Raw genomic sequence first — 17611 nt, 5'->3', positions numbered from 1 at the left:
CTAGACCACCCTTGACCCAACTTCAGGCCATTCTCTCAGGCCCTGTGACTGGTCACAAGAGGAAAGAGATCAGTGCCTGCTCTCCTCTTCCCCTCCCGAGGAGGCTGTACCTGCAGTGAGGTCTCCCCTCGGTCTCCTCCTTGAGGAGCTTGAACAGACCCAGTGCCCTCAGCTGCTCCTCACACAGCTTCCCCTCACCATCTTCATTGCCCTGCTTTGGACACTCAAACAGCTCAATACTGTGGTGCCCAGAACTGTCCCCAGCACTGGAGGTGAGGCTGCCCCAGTGCAGAGCAGAGCAGGACAATTCCCCACCTTGTCCGGCTGGTGATGCTGGGCTGATGCCCCCAGGACATGCCTGGCCCTCCTGGCTGCCCTCATGTTCAACTTGCCATCAGGGAGGGACCCCAGGTCCCTTTTTCCATGGTGCTCCATGCCTTTCACTCTCCACTCTGTACATACATCCAGGGTAATCACCATACTTCAAATAAACCTGAGCTCCTGAGTGAGAAATGCTTGTTTTCTACAAAACACACAAAGTTCTGTGTATCATATAGTGAAAAAACACATCACACATCGGGCATGTGTGTGATGATCTTCAACCACCTCAGCCATCTGCCTGCGCCTTTTCCTTTCCCCTACAAAACGTTAATTTGAACAACTATGTTATGCAGCTAAGCATGTCTCATCCAGTTAATGAAAGCATCTCCTAAAATCTGCAGATTAAAGAATCAGACTGTTAGATAAGCAGATGTGCTTCTGCATACTCCTTGTGCAATGTCTGACTGCCAGAATAGTTTTTTTTCCTGCTAAAACACAGTAAGAGGAACAGGAGGCAGCCTGCAGCTATCTTGCTTTGCAATTTGCTCCTGTCAAATCTCAATGTTTAGCAAGAGTTGATTTACATACCACTTGCATGGAAGAGCATCAGGTAAAGCCCAGATTTCTAGAGAACAACAGTAGTAATTTAGTCATGGATAAGTCAGTAATTGCCAGTTTAGCAGAAGGACTAGCAAAAGGAACAAAACCTTGCAAATAAAGTGTCAGAGGTTTTGGTTATTTGTGGTGAAAAAAGGTGCCACATTTTGCAAATAAAAGTTGAGTCCAGTTGTAATGCAGCTGTATTGCTTCTAGATAGTGTTGACAGCAGGTTGAAAATGCTCTACATTTTAAATAATTTGGTGACAGCCTGCATGACAGAAAGGCTTTCCTGTGTCTTCTAACACACACTTGTGGTATGTGGGCTACAGGCAATACCTAACACCAGCTATTCCACAGATTCCTACTAGAGATCTATCCTCAGGGATGTTCTGCCTATGTAGTGCTAATGTACCAATTATTGATATCTTTTATTGCACTTTGAAAAACTGCCCAACACTCGACAGCAGTAGTTTTGAGAAGTACTACGAAGATAAAAAATTATTTGTAATCTACTGCTAAAATCACATGTTTCATATACAGGCATTTAAGTAACAAGATGACATTCACATAACCATGTTCATGAATTACAAATGTACATCTGTACATGCATTTTCATATCCATGACCTTACTGCAAAGTACAAAATTGAACTTCTTTGCCTTTATACAACATATTTCATTGCAAGTTTCCCTGTAGTATCTACTGCCAGGAAAATCTGCACTTTAAAAAGGACCAGAAAAATGATCCAATATTTACACACACCATTGCCTGAGCAAGCCTAAACCTGTTTAGAATTACTAAGCACAAGCATAACTTAGACATCACATTACATCATTACAGGTAACATTCAAGGGTTAAACCCCCAAAATCACCCTGAAAGCCTGTAATGAAATGGACCGTATCCATTGGCATTTGCAGCTGAAGACAAAAGACCTCTGCAAGGCTTGCTGAGAGGTAGAGAAGGGAAGACATGAGAAAACAACTGCAGAAGGTGAGAGGTAAGACCAGATTCAGGCAAGTATTTCAAAGCCACATTGCTGATCTGTGGGTAAGAGGACATTTCCTATATGAGGTTAGAACAAGAAGTGTCAGACTGAACCAATTCCATCAGCAATATTGAAGGCTTATAAAAAGATGGAAAGAGCACTACTAAGGTAGAGCTGAAGGAGCAGAACTTTACATGGAAATTGGAAGCAGCTTGCCTGGACCAGACTAGGCTCCCATCATCTTGCCAGCCCAGACCACTCCACCATTCCCTCTAAGATTTATTTTCCCTTATTCTCTGTCCTGTTTGAGAAAGTTCTGTCACAGCCTACCATGGACCAAGTCACATTTCCCTCACAGCGGGCACAATGTAGTCTGCATGCATCATTTGCCAAAACCAGCAGAGGATTCCAGCCCCCTCTCACCCTATAGATAATTTAGGCTCCTAGAAGAGCTCCACAACACAGTCCATGGCAGCTGTCAGGGACATGCCTCAGATATATTCCCCACTCCATCCTTATTAAAATGACACCAGAACAAAACAACACCCACAGAGTGATCACAAAGCTCCGCACAGCTTTGGTACTTGGGGAGGTTCTCCCACATTGTCACACTAGAGACTGGAAGGCAGAACAGGAATAAGGGGGCAAAACTATGTTTTACTACAGATGTAGTGGTAAATGGACAGAACAACAGAAAAGTACTCCCCCCACCTGCCAGTTCTAATACTTAGTATCCTGACCTGCCCTGACTTAAAACACCACATTAAAAAACAAAAAACTAGTTTTATTTATTAGTTTTATTTTTTGAATATATTCCAAAGTCTTCAAAAATACAAAGAAAGAAAAATGAGAGCCTAGGAATCTCATTGAGGTGTGATGCAAAATAGGTAGGTTGGTTCATTTAAATGAGGTTGACTTGTACTTCCCTGAAGAGTTTCAATTGGTCAAGTACAATTCCAAAACAAGCCCTAAAAGGACACAATTAGCTACAGAATGTAGTTTCATTGTTCACTGTATCCTGTTACCAGCCTGAACATAATTTTAGCTACTAAATTTGAGCTTCTTTGTTTTAGCAATCAGATGATATTAATTTCCCCTTTGTTTTTTTCTTTTCCTGTTTGTACACCTGCACTATCAATGAGCAAACAGCAACAGGATTAGTATTTTACAGTTAACCAACTACTCCACACCTGTAAAGAGCAGGATGATAAAATATTTTCAAAAGCTTGCAGGAAAAAAAAAAAAAAACAATCCAAAACAAACACCATAACAACCTTGACTTCTAACTTTAAGATGTCAGTGTAGTTCCCAGGCAAAATAACCTTGAAATAAAAATGTATATTCTTCCTATATACTGTCTGCTTCAGATGAAAAATGAATGACCATAGCCACCTCACCACAGGTAGTTAACATCACAATTACTGACTCTCCACCTACATCTTTTGAAGTGCAGACTAGGAAGAACTCCCCAGCGTCTTAAGTGCTTCTACAATAGTAAACGTTAGTACTGATAGTTTCTGACTGAAGTCTCCCCCACCCCCACAAGTTAAGAGCTATTGAACCATTTTTGAGTATCAGAGACCCAGTACAAACCACAATAGGTGGGCCACAGCCAAACTGACAGGACCAGTTTTGCTTGCTTTGTCCCTGCCAGTCGCACACTGGACTCCAGCCACACTCAGATAAGCCCCCCGCAGAGCTGCAGGGTAAAGCTTGTTGACTGCTGCATTTTAAATGTATTCTGGTCTCAGAATAGACTCACAGATAGGACAAGTCCAGTAAAAAAGTCACCTGATGGCCTCAGGCGCAAAAACACCACAGCCTGCTGTATTAAGAAATGACCTGAACAAAAGAAAACCTGATTTCAGTAGGTGAACACTCTCGAGGTGTGTCAGACTAAATAGCTCTTCATGACTAATTCATTAACTGTGGTAACAACACACTCCTCCATTACAAACTACCACCTTGAGAACACCCATCAGAGCATCCTCAGTGGTTTATGAAGTACCTGTCCCTGCTCTAAGGGTACAGCCTGTACTGTCAGTACAGCCCAAACAGACTTGTTCAGCACTTGTCGGCTTTCACACCGTTAAGCCTCTTTTCAGAATAAACAGCTCTTAAATTCCTCTCCCAAAAAGAAATGCTCAGCTCTGGGAAAAAAAACAGTTGTTCGAGTCTATAAACTTATCCTGTGGCACTGAAACAGGGATTTAAAACTCTGTATTACGTTCTAGTCTTCTGGATTGCTTTCAGACATTCCTTTCTTATTCAGAACTGGAGGTTTTTAGTTCTGTCAAGACTGTGTCCACAAAGGATTAATTTTAGCCTTTCTGACACATGCAGCTGAACATATTTAGTCTCACTTCAAGCACAGATTGCTGTAATTAAGAACAAGAAAAGGTCAATCTCAGGACTAATAAAATAAAGATTAATTTCTGTAGTCCTTAGTTTGTCCTTTTACTGGTGAATTGCACGGAAGCAGATAAGGTAGCCAGCTCTTCCAGCACGAAGTAGTGCCTACACTGTCAGTGATTAAAATGTTTTTCTGAAATATATCGTATTTGCTTCTTTCCCAATGCAGCTTAAATAGTGACTATTTAAGAAAGCAAGATTTAGGGCTTGGGGTTCCCTCCTCACCCCTAAACCTGTACAGAAGACATGAGCCCTTTCCAGGAAAACCTTTCCAGTAAAAGTCTCAGGAAAAATACCAAGGAGAAAGTTAGGAGATGCAAGTAAGTTGATGTTCTAAATATTGTTTCCTTTTTCCACAGTTAAATACTTCAGTGCTCATTTCACTAAAGTACTCAGAAACACTCACTAATTCCAACTCTTTACAACACAAAACACACCACTACTATGGTGTAGACCAATGGAAGCTCCACTGGAGAACAAGAATTTGTAACCATGTAAATACAAGCTGTAGTAGTGTGAAGAGCCAGGCCCACCTATCTTAAGGGACCCCACCAGTGCCACCAACCATCACTGTAACTCTGGGCAGAAACTGCACCGTGCACAGCCCAAAGGAAAGGGACCCCTGTGACTCTGCCAGGATTAAGCCATGGCTGGAGGCACGTTAGGTTGTCCAGGACCACTGTATCACCTCTCTCCTTTAGTGAGGGATGTCCATTCTGTCCAGAACAATACCAAATATGGGAATAAGTAGCCACTGCCTCACTTCCTCTCAAGTGCTCCTAGAATGTACCAAGAATAAAAACACAAACGACAGGAAGAAACCACTGCTGGTCATGAACTTACTCTGCATATTGAGATCAGGTCTCTGTGGACTGGGTGTGCTGGTATTTCAGGCATTAAGAACCCTGGAACCAGAATTCCTATTACCACTAGAAAAGCTTTAACAAACAGTACTCATGGGAACAGCAGTTAAGACTCCTGTAGCAGTCAGCTGGGTTACTGACACTGGTACTGGCAAACCAAGTACTCCTTTCAACATCAGAGCTGCCAGTTACCAATAGTCCTATCTATGTGAAATAATTAATCCATTCTCTCTGTGCTACTGAAGTTCAACGTCTTTGTAGGCTCACACTTCATTACATATTCCTGACACTGAGGTCAAAGTCACGGGAGGCTATAGAGAACACATTGTGTGTGCTTGAAGGCAGCTTCAAGCTAGATCAGATTAATCTCCTTTATTGTATATACTTTTAAAAATCACAACAGAATCCATTTCAGTTTTATCAAATCTAAGTTTTGCTGACCACATACCACAATATAAGCTGATTCGTTATTTAAAGCAAGTATCAAATTGGGCAAATTCTTATTTTCTCCAATACACTGCATCTAGTCCTTTACTGCTATGCAGATATATATTACAGAATGCTGAGAGACAAGAGGGACAATTATAGACAAATACTTAAGCTGCTTAAGAAACCAGGCTCAGTTGTTAGAAACAGGTATTCAACATCATCTCAAGTTTCAGACACTGGATACTCAGGTACTGCCAAGTCCTCTTTCACTTGTAGGTACACTTCTGACCTGACTTGCTCTGCTGAAGGCCTATCCCTGCCTTCCTTTTCATCTGAAAAGAGTTCATGCCTCAAACTCTGTGGTTGCAACTCAATGCTGAGACAGAAAACAATAAAGCACAGCAAACAGCAAAAGCAGTGGCCTCTCCTACAATGAAGTCATTCTGCCCACTCCCAACTCTGCTTCAAATGGAGCTCAAGATTTTTGCTCATTGAAGGCCAGACCTCAGCTCAGACCTCCACAGAGCCGTAACAGGAGCCATACACAGAGCCATAACAGGACCTCGTAACAGGATTTGTTACAAAACGTCCCAGTTCACTTTTTTCCCCGGGTCAAGTCTAATCCTTCTTTAAAAACCATACCAAATAGCACAGTCTGTAGAAGTTACTTCAACCTCTATTTGCTGGCAGTCTCTTCCTATAATGAGGATCACCAACACAGTCCCTGGCTTCTGACAGGGCTCTGACCACTGTTCCTTCCAGGACTTTGCCCTCAGCCATTGGCAAGTACTGGCCACTAAAAGCCCAAGGGGCTGCTGAGTCCCACCTCAGCTGGGAGAAGAACATCCCTCCTCACAGCAGCACTGTGTGCCAGTGCCACCAGTGCACCAGTAAAGGTGGCTGCAGACAGCTGGGATTATCAACTCCCAGCTACCCCAGGAAAAAGCAGGAAGAGATCCTTGCAAAGCCAACAGCCACAGAAGAGCAAATAATGGTCTGGGTACAGCTCATGACAGTATTACACATTTTTAGCTCTTCTGCCAATAGATTTTTCAGCAGGTTTACACTGCTCCTCCATAGCAGGAGGCTCATGCTTCCTGCTCCACCAGGGCCAATCAATTATAAAAAGGCACCTTACTGCAGTCTGCTCAAGTCCTGCAGGATACACAAAAACCAGCCAGGATCCCCTCAAAAACTGAACACATCCAAAGTGCCCTACTCTGAGAAGCTATTTTTGCTTTTCCACTGCAAAGACCAGAATGTTTTTGTAGGAAACTTTGGTTTTCTGAATCTAGCAATTACTAACCAATATAGCAGCTGCCAGTGTATACTTGAGGGGAAACACTGAAAAAGGCTTTGGAGACTACCAACAACACAGCATCAAGTTGTGGAAACATGACTGCGAGTAAGTGGAGAAAATAAATCCAGCTGAAGTAATTCTGTTCTTTGTGGATATACTATATTTTAATTGGCCAAGTCAAATATTTATTTTCTTGGATTCAGCCAATTCAGAATTCAGGAACTAATCAAGTTTACACATGAAATGGAATATTTCATGGTACAGAAACTACATGTAACAAAATCATGCTGTTTGTTTTTTGGTAGCCAAATTTTTAGTTCAAATTATGGTAGGAAAGCTATCAGGTTTCCTGACAGGAGTAGTGTATTAATTTAACCTGCTCTCATAAAAATTGCGCTATCAAGAGTCAACAAAAAACACAGGAATATGATAAAAGGGTCTCATAACTACAGATTCCCATGACTAATTATTTTTTCCTAGATGATTGCATCCTATCACTGGTTCCTTCAAAAACAATCTATATTTAGCTAGACAGCAGAAATAATTACGCAAGATGCATGTTTCTTTTACTTTACCCGAAGATACCATAGATTTATCTACTACTTCAGACTATGTAGACAGCTTATACCTCTGTGCTCTGAAAGCAAGAATGGGAGTGTTTGTAGCTTTATATCCTTTCTGGAATGAATTTAACCACATTTTTAATTCCCCATTTAATTTATCTGTAGTATGACTGTTCTCAATTACTGTTAAAAATACTTTTGCACATTTCTTTCTTTAGGTACGTACTGAATACAGGTGGGTATCAGTACAGGAAAACAAATTCTTTCAGAATTAATAAATGAAAAAATCAAATGCTCCTCAAATACTGAAAGAATAAACAAATACTTAAAAGCATGCACTTGCTTTTGAGTCCCGTGAAATAGCTTTTAAGATTAGGTTTAACGAAAGTTCTCCTTCAATATGCCTCACGAACACCGCTTCCACTTCACAAAAGAAGTATTTCGCGGCTCGTACATCAAAAAACCTGCAAGAGGTCCAAAACCCAAGCGATCAGGAGGTGAACGTGCCAGTGTGAAGCAGCACAACAGCTCAAAGATGTTTACAATACCTAGGTAAACTTTTGCCCTCTGAACGTTCCTGCTGCCCCTCAGAGCAGCACTACTTCCACTCCAGGGGAGCTCGCACAGAGTCCAGGGCTCACAGCGCCAGGGACTCCAAATGCACCGAGCACTGAGCACTTTGCATCTGCACACTTCTCCATAAAGCTGTGAATAACATAAGGTTGGAAGCTATTGCAAAAGCAAATTTGGAAGCACTTAGGCATTTGTGCAGACTTGTATCCTTTAAGGCAGGAAAAAAAACCAAAACAAAACAAGATGAGACAAGTTCTTGACTACCGCTTGGCACTGCAAATATATTACTAACAAGAGGTTCCAATTTCCATCTTTCTGTATTTCTGCTATTAGCAATATCCAACTCAAAGCACAGGAAAAGACATCAATCACTGCAAAAGATAACAGTGTGCATTGGTAAACTGCCTAGAACTAAAGGCTCACAAATGTTGTGGAATGTCAGACTGAAAACAGAAGACTGTCCTAGGGTGCAAGATCAAACACCAGGCAGCATATTTTGTAAGACACAAGCAGGAAAGACTTTAAAGCTGTTGAAAACATTTTGCTTGTTTTATAGAGGGCATCAGGCTGCATTGTTCAGACTTGAATATGACTTCAACACTTAAATTAGACAAGACTGACCAAGAAGTGGTTACAGACTCAGGCTCAGCTGATGACAGTGATTCAGTGAGTGGTTCTGAGCTGGCACAGAAAAAAAGCCCCACACTTCCTGTACAGGGACAAGTGCAGCAAGTCACTACCAGGAGACTGCTAATCCTCTTTGAGGGATGCCAACAAAAACCTCTCATTTGGACTTCAGATTGCTGAAAAAAGCATGAAAATAGCTTCTAGAAGCACATGCTTTTTGCATAAACTATTTATGTCCCCTTTTTTTTGAAGGAATCTAAAGAAAAACATCTATCATCACACCATCCCAAAGCCATTGCACTGATCCCCTGAAAGCCAGAAGTGGCTTTCACCAGACACTCCTGGCAGCTGAAAAATCACACACATGACAGCAGAGCAAAGCACCAGACCTATTTTATAACCCTTTTGACACTTCCAGGACACTGCTGATCACAAAGCATACTCAAGATCTGCTAATATCTGGCTTTAATTTTCAAGTTCACATTTAGTAAGTTATGTTAATAGATAAACCTTTGTACTTTAAAAGCACCTTGTAAGTAGGCTTCCCAATAGGCATCACTTCTGATAGCTCTGACTCATGCTCCAATTGCCAACACTGCTTTCCTTGTCAGCTCTCACATTTGTTTTGTTTAAAGTGGTATTTTCAGTTTCAACTAAAAAAATGAAATTCAAAATTTTGTAAAAATTACACTTTATAATTTATGAACCCAATCCATGAGTGGTTTTAGTATCAATTAAATGCTGCTATGTCTTTGGAACAAACCTTGACCATTCTTCTTCCTAGGCTGTTTACATTATGGAATTGTGGGTTTAGATGCACTTGATTGTGTAGAGGACACCAAACCCCAAAGCTATTTACACATTTATACGAAGCATATTTAACAGAAGGGGCAGAAAACACCTGTGAGGTTCAGTGTGTAGAAAAGCTGTAGAACAAGACACCTTTTCTGATCACAGCAATGACTCAGTCAAGCAGAGAAGGGATCCCATGCACTGCCAGGACTTGACTGCACACCTGGCATCCCCAGGGGGTAGTCACAGTTTTGAAGAAGTGAGGGAGGAAGGCAGTAGGTGGAGGATAGGAAAGCTAGAAGATGAGGATGAGTCAGGAGGAGTGACAACCGTACTTCCTGGGCAGGTCAGCAACTGGCATCTCAGGAATGTGGGGAAGGGAGTAGGAGATGGGAAAGACTGAATCGAGCCCAGGAAGGTCTGACTAAATTACAGTTCCTCACACCCAAGCTGCCCCAGGAGTGCCACGGGAGGCTGAGGTGAACGTCTGAGCAAGTCCTCAGAGACAGCTCTCAGTTCTCATCTGAAGGGAGAAAATTCTTGTTTACTTCCTGCCATATTTCTCTGACGTTTACAAATACTTTTACAGCCACAGCAGAAACTATAAAAGCCAAACGACACACTACAGCTATCCAGAGTCCTCTGACTACAGCAGTTCCAAAAGTCAGCAGGCACCCCATACACCTGGAATACTTTCCAATACAAAGGCAGAACAAAAATCCACTTCCATCAGAGTTGAAAACAATGCTGGTCAATTGCTGGTGACCAGCATTAACCAGAAAAGCTCCTTGGCAGACCATAGGTAGTGAAGAAGTGAATGGCCTCCAGCAGATGAGAAAACGTGTGAGAGAACTTTTATATGATTTTCCCTGAAAGGTTTAGCCTTTTGTGCTGAGGTAAATTTCCTGCTTATATTCATGGTGAGAGTTTAGATAGTACTAAGTGGCTTAATTCAAAGAGCTACCAGTAACGCAAGCCAGCCCTTTCTTACCAAAGCCTATGCCTGGATTTCTGTGCTTGCGGAGGAACTGAAATATTTTCCAAATCCTTATTTTTGTAGCACACACATATACAAACACACTCCTCCCAGTTCCAAAAACTGCTTCAATTTTACTGCTTCTAGTCTAGCACGGTTAACTCCCAGAACAAAACTCTTGTTAATTAGGTGCAAAATCCCTTTCTAACACAGTTCTTAATGCCTTTTAGTAGGCACACACCACCTAGATCTGGAATGCAGCTTCCTAAAAAAAGCAGACTGAAGGATTGCATTAGAGGAGTGCTTTACAAAACTGAAAAGGAAAGCAGATGAATTTGTCATTTAGAAGCCATTTATTGTGGCAATAACCAGAACCAATGGGTAAGCAAAAGCCTGACAGCTTGCAGGCTAGTCCCAGGCTGGTCTCCACAGCAGAACTACAATGAACTGTGTCAGAACTCTTCAGGTAACTACAGGAAACTCACTCCCAGGGTCAGCCTAGCACAGTTAAGAGCTGGGAGCCCAAGAGGAAAAGCCACCTTTTTGCTCCCTTCCTCATCACAACATGCAGCAACTAAGTTAGGCTTTATTAATACAAAGGATTCTTCTGGGATTCTGAAGATGTTTATTTACATGTTCTATACATTAGTATCATTAATGTATACATGCATACTATATTAGAATACAAATCCAAACATGCAGGAATTTCATATTCCTTATGCTGAAATTAGGAATACCAAAACCTTTATTCTTTATAACATATCTTAGACAGAACAATGCATGACCATTTAGGTCAATGACACTTTTAGACTAACTCCTACAAATGAGAAGAGAATATACTGGTATTTATGAAGTCAAACTAATTTAAATTATTACAAAAGGTGATAGTAACAGTTCTGTAAAGAGATGTACAACTTCTTACTGTTTCGAGCAGTGTAGCATACTTTCCATGTTAAGACAGGAACATTACTAAGATTTTACTGAAAACTCATAAAAGTTTAACATTCCATGTGCTAACCACGACAAAACTCGTTTTAACTTCACCCATGCCACATGTGCAGCAATGCCTTAAGAACAAGGCAGTGAGACTAGTGAATGTTATTTCTTTAAGAACATATTTCTTTAAGAAAAAGTGGCTGCAAATAATTTGTTTAAACTACTAATAGCATTGCCACCCCATTTCCTTCACAATAAATTAGTTATGTATGTAGAACAGAAAAAAAAACATATCTGGAAGGCAAAAGAGATTATGAAAAAATTACTTAATATATACATACATACACAACCGCAGGTTCAGTTTTCAGCTGCAAAAGTTGTATTTGAGTAACATTCTGCATACATTAGTGTCTTCTGAAAAATGCTCTACCATACACAGTATATCAATAATCATTCTAGAGGTCTAAACTAGAAACAAAAACAATACAATGCAAACCTAAACAAAACACATCAAGTACTACTGTGTTTTAGTGTATTTTATATAAAAGCCAGAAAGAAACATCATATAGCTGGAAGGTTTTCCATTAATGCACCTCTAGACATAACGCAAAGCACATGCTGTTACCTTCCCTAGCATTTCACATTTGGCAGAAAGCAAGGTTTGAGCTTAGGCTACTGTCTGCAGCACCAGACAGAAAAGCACCCTTCAAATACAGAATCATTGTCTTGCCTGTGACTTCCCTGGAGGAAAAAAAGACTTAACGGAGTATAAGGTCCCAGCTCCCGTCACACATTCACTATTTCAGGACCAAATCCTGAAGGCCAGCAAGTCCCCTCAGGCTAATCCAGTCAGTCAGTTCTGCAGACTTTCATAGGCACTAGATGGAATCAAGACATACTCAGCTTCTTGCTGGACTGGGCTATAAACATCTGCCCTCTTCTGATGTCAAACTGCTATAAAAAGGTTCCTTTTTAAAAATCAGCCTTCCATCCTTGCTGAAGAGATGGAACCAAGAAGACACCAAGTACGCCCAGATAAAACACACACACTGACTGCAGTGTTACAGAAAACTGCTTGGCATTGAAATACTGGTTAAAGGCAACATAGAAATACACTGGGTTTTTTAACATAAGTATATTAGACAACCCTGGCTTGCTCAACAACTTGTGAGCTAATCCAGACATTGCTGATCCCACTTTCTCTTGGGAGCTTTCCCTTCTCTGTCCAACAAATTGGTACAAAACCTCAGCACAAGTTCTCTGGAACAAAGATTATACAAAAGCAGGCAAATTTGATCACTGATGGGTTGTTGTTGGGGTGGAACATTTATTTGATTTTTGTGGTTGGTTTATTTTCTAAATATAGCAGCAGTTTATGCCTCAGAAAATACTTGCTAATTGACATTCAACGTATTATCCTTGAAAGAGTCAAAGCCAGCTGACAGTACTCAGGGGAACAATCTTTCCCTGAAGACTAAAGAGCTACTTTAAAGTCCGAGATCATTTTTGTCATGTGGTACAGATTCTCTATCCAATTCTAGATTCTCCAATGCATCTCCACGAACTACCCCATGACATGAAGGTTCTAACTCGCAGTATAACAGCACAAAGTTCAGCTGACCATATGCTTCCCTTTGGAGCAAGTTCCAGCATAGTTTCACCATGAGGCTTCCTGAAAATTATGGATAGAGTCCTTCACTGGAGTGGGACTACTTGGCACTGACATAATATCCAGTTTTTGAAGACTTAAAAGCTTCAGCTAAGCTGTTGGAGGCTTTTAGGATTTTTTTATTTTGAATCTAAAACATTGAAGCACAAAGCTAACAAAATGGAAGCTTTTCAAGAGAAAAATTTCAAGCTGACAGATGTTCCTTAGTCTTGTCAGTTTTACTATGGTTTTGCCCCTCTGTTGCTCATTCCCACCTTGTACTGCCTTGTACAGCCATGGAACAGCTCACCCATTCCATGCTCGCAGATATCCTGCTGAAACCACCCTGTCAACTTGACACAGATATCGACCTGGATTAAAAATAAACCAGCCAAAAGGAGCAGACGTGCTGCTGAGTGCAGGAGCTTTGCAGGGAGCTCAGCGAGCCAGCTGAGCTGGGTGGGGCAGTGCACCACGGCAGGGACTGGCGAAGGCACCAGTGACAGAGCAGTGACAGCAGTGACACCGGGATCGGTCAGATGGCCCCAGAAACACCAACAGCACCTGGTGTCAGTGGCAACTCAGCACCCTGTCAGAACAGGAAAGGGTCACTCTGAGGTCTACCGTGAAGAAGATATGGCAGAAAAGACTCGATTTATAAAACACAATACACTTGTAACATTCAGCTTCTTTCACCCTCCAGACATCAAAACTGTTAAGACAAAAGAGGAATAATGTGAATTTTTTATACAGCACAGATAACGAGTGTAAAGTTTTAGGATATTAGTAGCATGATTCATGTTCATCAGCAGTCATTATAAGTCCTGCCAGGCAATTCTTCTGCCAACTAAGTTACAAAATACTACCTTCTAATGACTATCAAACAATGGTTTGGGCAAAATTATTTGAAAAAGCAGGACTTCCAAAAACATTATTTTCTACTTTTGTTGTAGTAATCACTTACCAATAATCTAAAAAAGCAATTCATATAATTTTGAGATACCACAGTGAAAAACTACTTCAATATTAAATTAAAAGCTGGGGAATAACTGCTTGAATACATCCCTAAAAAGTGTGTCTTGAGGAAGAAAGTAATTATCTTATTTTGACAAAGTAAATCTCATAGAGTATACTGCCAGTTAGTTATGTGTATTTACAGAAACTACTTTGATTAAAACCTTTCGTTAAAAAGGAATGAATGGACCCCACAGCAGATCAACTAACGGACTGATCTCAAAGTATTACTGGTAACAGGCAAACACACCTGAAGCGCCTGCAACAAAGACTTCCAACCCTATTTAACATGTCAGCAGTCTAAACACTGACCCAGCCTCTGCCAAGGAGCCCGTAAGTGCCACAGGTGTCTGTGACACAGCAGGTACTTGAGGAGCAAAGATTAAGGCTAACGAGTTGATCTGGATCACCTGGCAAAACAATCAACCCCCAGGAAACACAAGCCCCTATCTCATTCAAAGCTCCTCACCAAAAACAGGTTTATAAGAGCTAGTTGGTATCATTATCCCTGACTTCAAGAGAAGTTTTAGCTTCCTAACTTCTGCAATGCTTTATTTAAAGCAAAGATCTTGCTCCACATAGATGTAACCAGGTACAACTTTACTTGCCTCAGGAAGTCAAAGCAGAGGCAATGGCAATAAGAAAGGCATCCTTGAAAAGGTACTGGGAGTGAAGCTCTGAATACACAAAAATTAGGCTGGTCACTCTTTAAACTTCAACCTTAGTTAAGCTTTAGCAAAAATACCGCAGAAGTTTTTCAAGTATCTTAACACTCAGATCTTTAGTTTTCTGCTTTAGAACAGTTTTAAGTAAATTACTTGTTCAAAAGTTACAGATTTTAGCCTAGTTTATTACCACATAGGACTCTTCACTACTTGTTCTAAGTTCTTGTGTAACAGGTAGACATAATCGTTATTTGGATTACTTCAGTATGAAAGCCACTATCAATCATCAGGAGGCAATTACTAAAGACGAAGCAGATTCGCCTGCCGAGCCTCAATTTTCCCTCAGTCCGGCACCGAAGGTGTTTTCCTGACACCGCGTCCCCTCATGACAAACAGCAGCGCACAGCCCCAGCAGCGGCTCCCAGCTCTCGGGTTGGGGAGCCGCCTCTGCGGCACACCTGAGCGCTCCCGCCGCCGGTCAGGGCACCGGAGCGACCCCGGCACCGGGCACCGCGGGGCCGGGCTGCGGCTCTGCCCGCCGAGACTCCTGGGCCAGCGCCCTCTGAACCAGAGGCGTCACCTGTTGTTGTACTACGCCCTGGCGTCCCCCGGCCACGGGATTCCTCCTACCCGAGGACACCAACATCCAAAAGCTCTTCCGAACCCAAGCGGCGGGAGAGGGCGGCACACGCGGCTCGTGCTCCACAGGCGGCGCCCGCCCTGCCCGCGCCCCGCGATGGGACGGGCGGCTTCGGGACGAGACTGAAGGCACTGACCCGGGTCCGCAGGGCCGGCATCCGCCGGCCCTCGGCAAGTGCCTGGCATGGCCCGGCTTCCCACAGGCAGGCGCTGTTACACAACCGCTCCCTGGCCAGGAGCGGGACAAGGAGCGCTGCCGCGGCCCCTTCCCAGCACCGCGCAAGGGGACGCGACAGCCAGGCTCCCGCCGCCCCGCGGGCCCCGGCCCCGCCACAGCTGCCCCCGCCCCGCTCGGCCCCCTGCCGAGCCCTCCGCTCACCATCGCTGCTCCTCGGCGCTGCGCTGCCCACGGCTCTGCCCAGACACGCCGGCGCCCCGGGACGGAGGGACGGGCGGAGGGGAGGGGAGGGGCAGCGGCTCCGCCCTCCCCGCGCGCGCAGCTCCCTGCGGGGCGGGGGCGGGGCCGGGGCCGGGCGGCGCGGTGTGGGGGCCGGAGGGGACGAGGGGCCGGGACCGAGGCTTCCCCGCGCCGGCGATGTGTCCATAAATGGAGAACTCGCCGCGGCGCAGCCAATGGCCGCACGCCGGGACGTCATTCCCTGAGGGAATCCCGGCGCGCGGAGTTCGCGCGCTCCGGCCCAGGGCCCGGACGGCCGCTGCTCCTGGAGCGCCCCGGGGTGAGCCCCGGGAGAAGCTCCCGCCGCACAGCGCTGACACGCCTTCAGCCGGCGGGGGCGGCCGGACCCCCGCAAGCGTGCTGCGTGCGCTGCCCTCCCCACAGAGCTAAGGTGCTGCTAGCCCCTGGAAACACTGGAAAGTGCGATGCATGTTGTCACCGGTGGATGCTGAAACAATTCGTACAGGCATCTCGCAGACGCGAAGTAACCCAGGTGCCTGCAGGCAGCGGCATCTGCTCTACGTTGCTCAGCTCGTTCTGACCAGAGCACAACCAATACAACTTCCAGGGGCTGTGCTTTCTAAGCCATCAAACCAATAAACCCGGCCGAAGCTGGCTGCTGGAGTCCTGTTAACAAACGTTTCACCTCTGGCTTGAAGCCCTGCTTTTGCTCTGATGGGTTCTAATGCCACTTCTAAACCAGAATATAAATGAAATGGAAATAACATAATGTATCAATCACAACAACAGCCAGACCCCCAGTCATATGTTGATACTGCTTCCAAACCACTTTGAAAACCACTCATAATGAGTAAAGATCTTGGGTTTCAGCCGTAGATTGTACTGGGATTTAGTTTATTTCTGATTAAAAAGAAGGGCAGTTATTGGAAAAAATAGGGAGTAGTTTATACACAATATATGTATTCGATTTTCATTGTTTTTATGAACACGATAAAGACTTGTGTCCACATTAAGTTAGAGATTAGGCATGAGCAGATTCACTTCTGGCTTTTTGGGGGAGAACACTGCTCTGGCTGCTCCAAGCCAGATGCTGGTTGTGCAGGCAGATCTGCCAGTGCAGAGGAAGGGCTCAGCTGTTCAGCACATGGCCTTGTCCTCACAGATCTGACAGGGTACAGACATTAAACACACAGCTGATCAAGTGTTACAAACTCAAACCACCCTGATGTGCACAACACAGAAATGGGACAAAACTTCAACTACTTACCTGCCCCCTCTCCTGTCCCACAGCCTTTGGCTGGATGAAACACAACAATCCTTTGGGCATGTTTCATCCTTGGTTTTGAAGAATAAACAAAACATTTCTCAGCTCAGCTGGGCTTGCACTTTATAATTACTGATCACATGAAGCTTGAGATTTCCATAGTGAATTGCTCGGATGTTGGCTGACATTGATAGGAGAGGTAGGTGATATTTTCATTGAGAAAATGGTTGGGTGGCAAATATGACCTGCAACAGCTATTAAAGCAAAAATACATCTGATAGTGCTAATAGTGCACAGAACTTCACAAGAGATAAGATTTGCACTTTGATTCTCTACAGAAGGTGAATAAAGCAGTTTTATGGAAATAGAACAAAAATAATTTGTCCAGTATTTCATCTGAACATGAAAATATTACATAAAATTATGAGGCTGAAAAAAAGCAATTAAAACAGTCCTGCAAGAGTCCAGAGAATGTATGTATATTGGGCCAACAGAAGATAGAAAATCAATACAGGTTTTGTAGGTTTTTCTATTTGCTTTGGATGTGGGTCTGTTTAATGTACAGGTTATTTTCTCAAGACATGTA

General features: G+C 43.3%; 1 protein-coding gene across 2 annotated transcripts in view; it reads right to left on the bottom strand.

The window, feature by feature from the left end:
• The window catches only part of MYO1E (myosin IE), a 78503-nt gene extending 62690 nt beyond the window's left edge, over positions 1 to 15813 (bottom strand). For both annotated transcript variants that reach the window (XM_041418462.1, XM_041418463.1), the window contains exon 1: positions 15723 to 15813. In XM_041418462.1, coding sequence (XP_041274396.1) covers positions 15723 to 15725 — 3 coding nt within the window. In that variant the 5' untranslated portion in view covers positions 15726 to 15813. The remainder of the gene's footprint in view (positions 1 to 15722) is intronic.
• Positions 15814 to 17611: the final 1798 nt, after the last annotated feature.

This window comes from Onychostruthus taczanowskii, unplaced genomic scaffold (genome assembly GCF_017590055.1).
Source record: "Onychostruthus taczanowskii isolate IOZ18803 unplaced genomic scaffold, ASM1759005v1 scaffold6, whole genome shotgun sequence".
NCBI classification, from domain to species: Eukaryota; Metazoa; Chordata; class Aves; order Passeriformes; family Passeridae; genus Onychostruthus; species Onychostruthus taczanowskii.
Note: the sequence above shows the minus strand (reverse complement) of the source record. Positions and strands in the feature narration are given on the sequence as shown.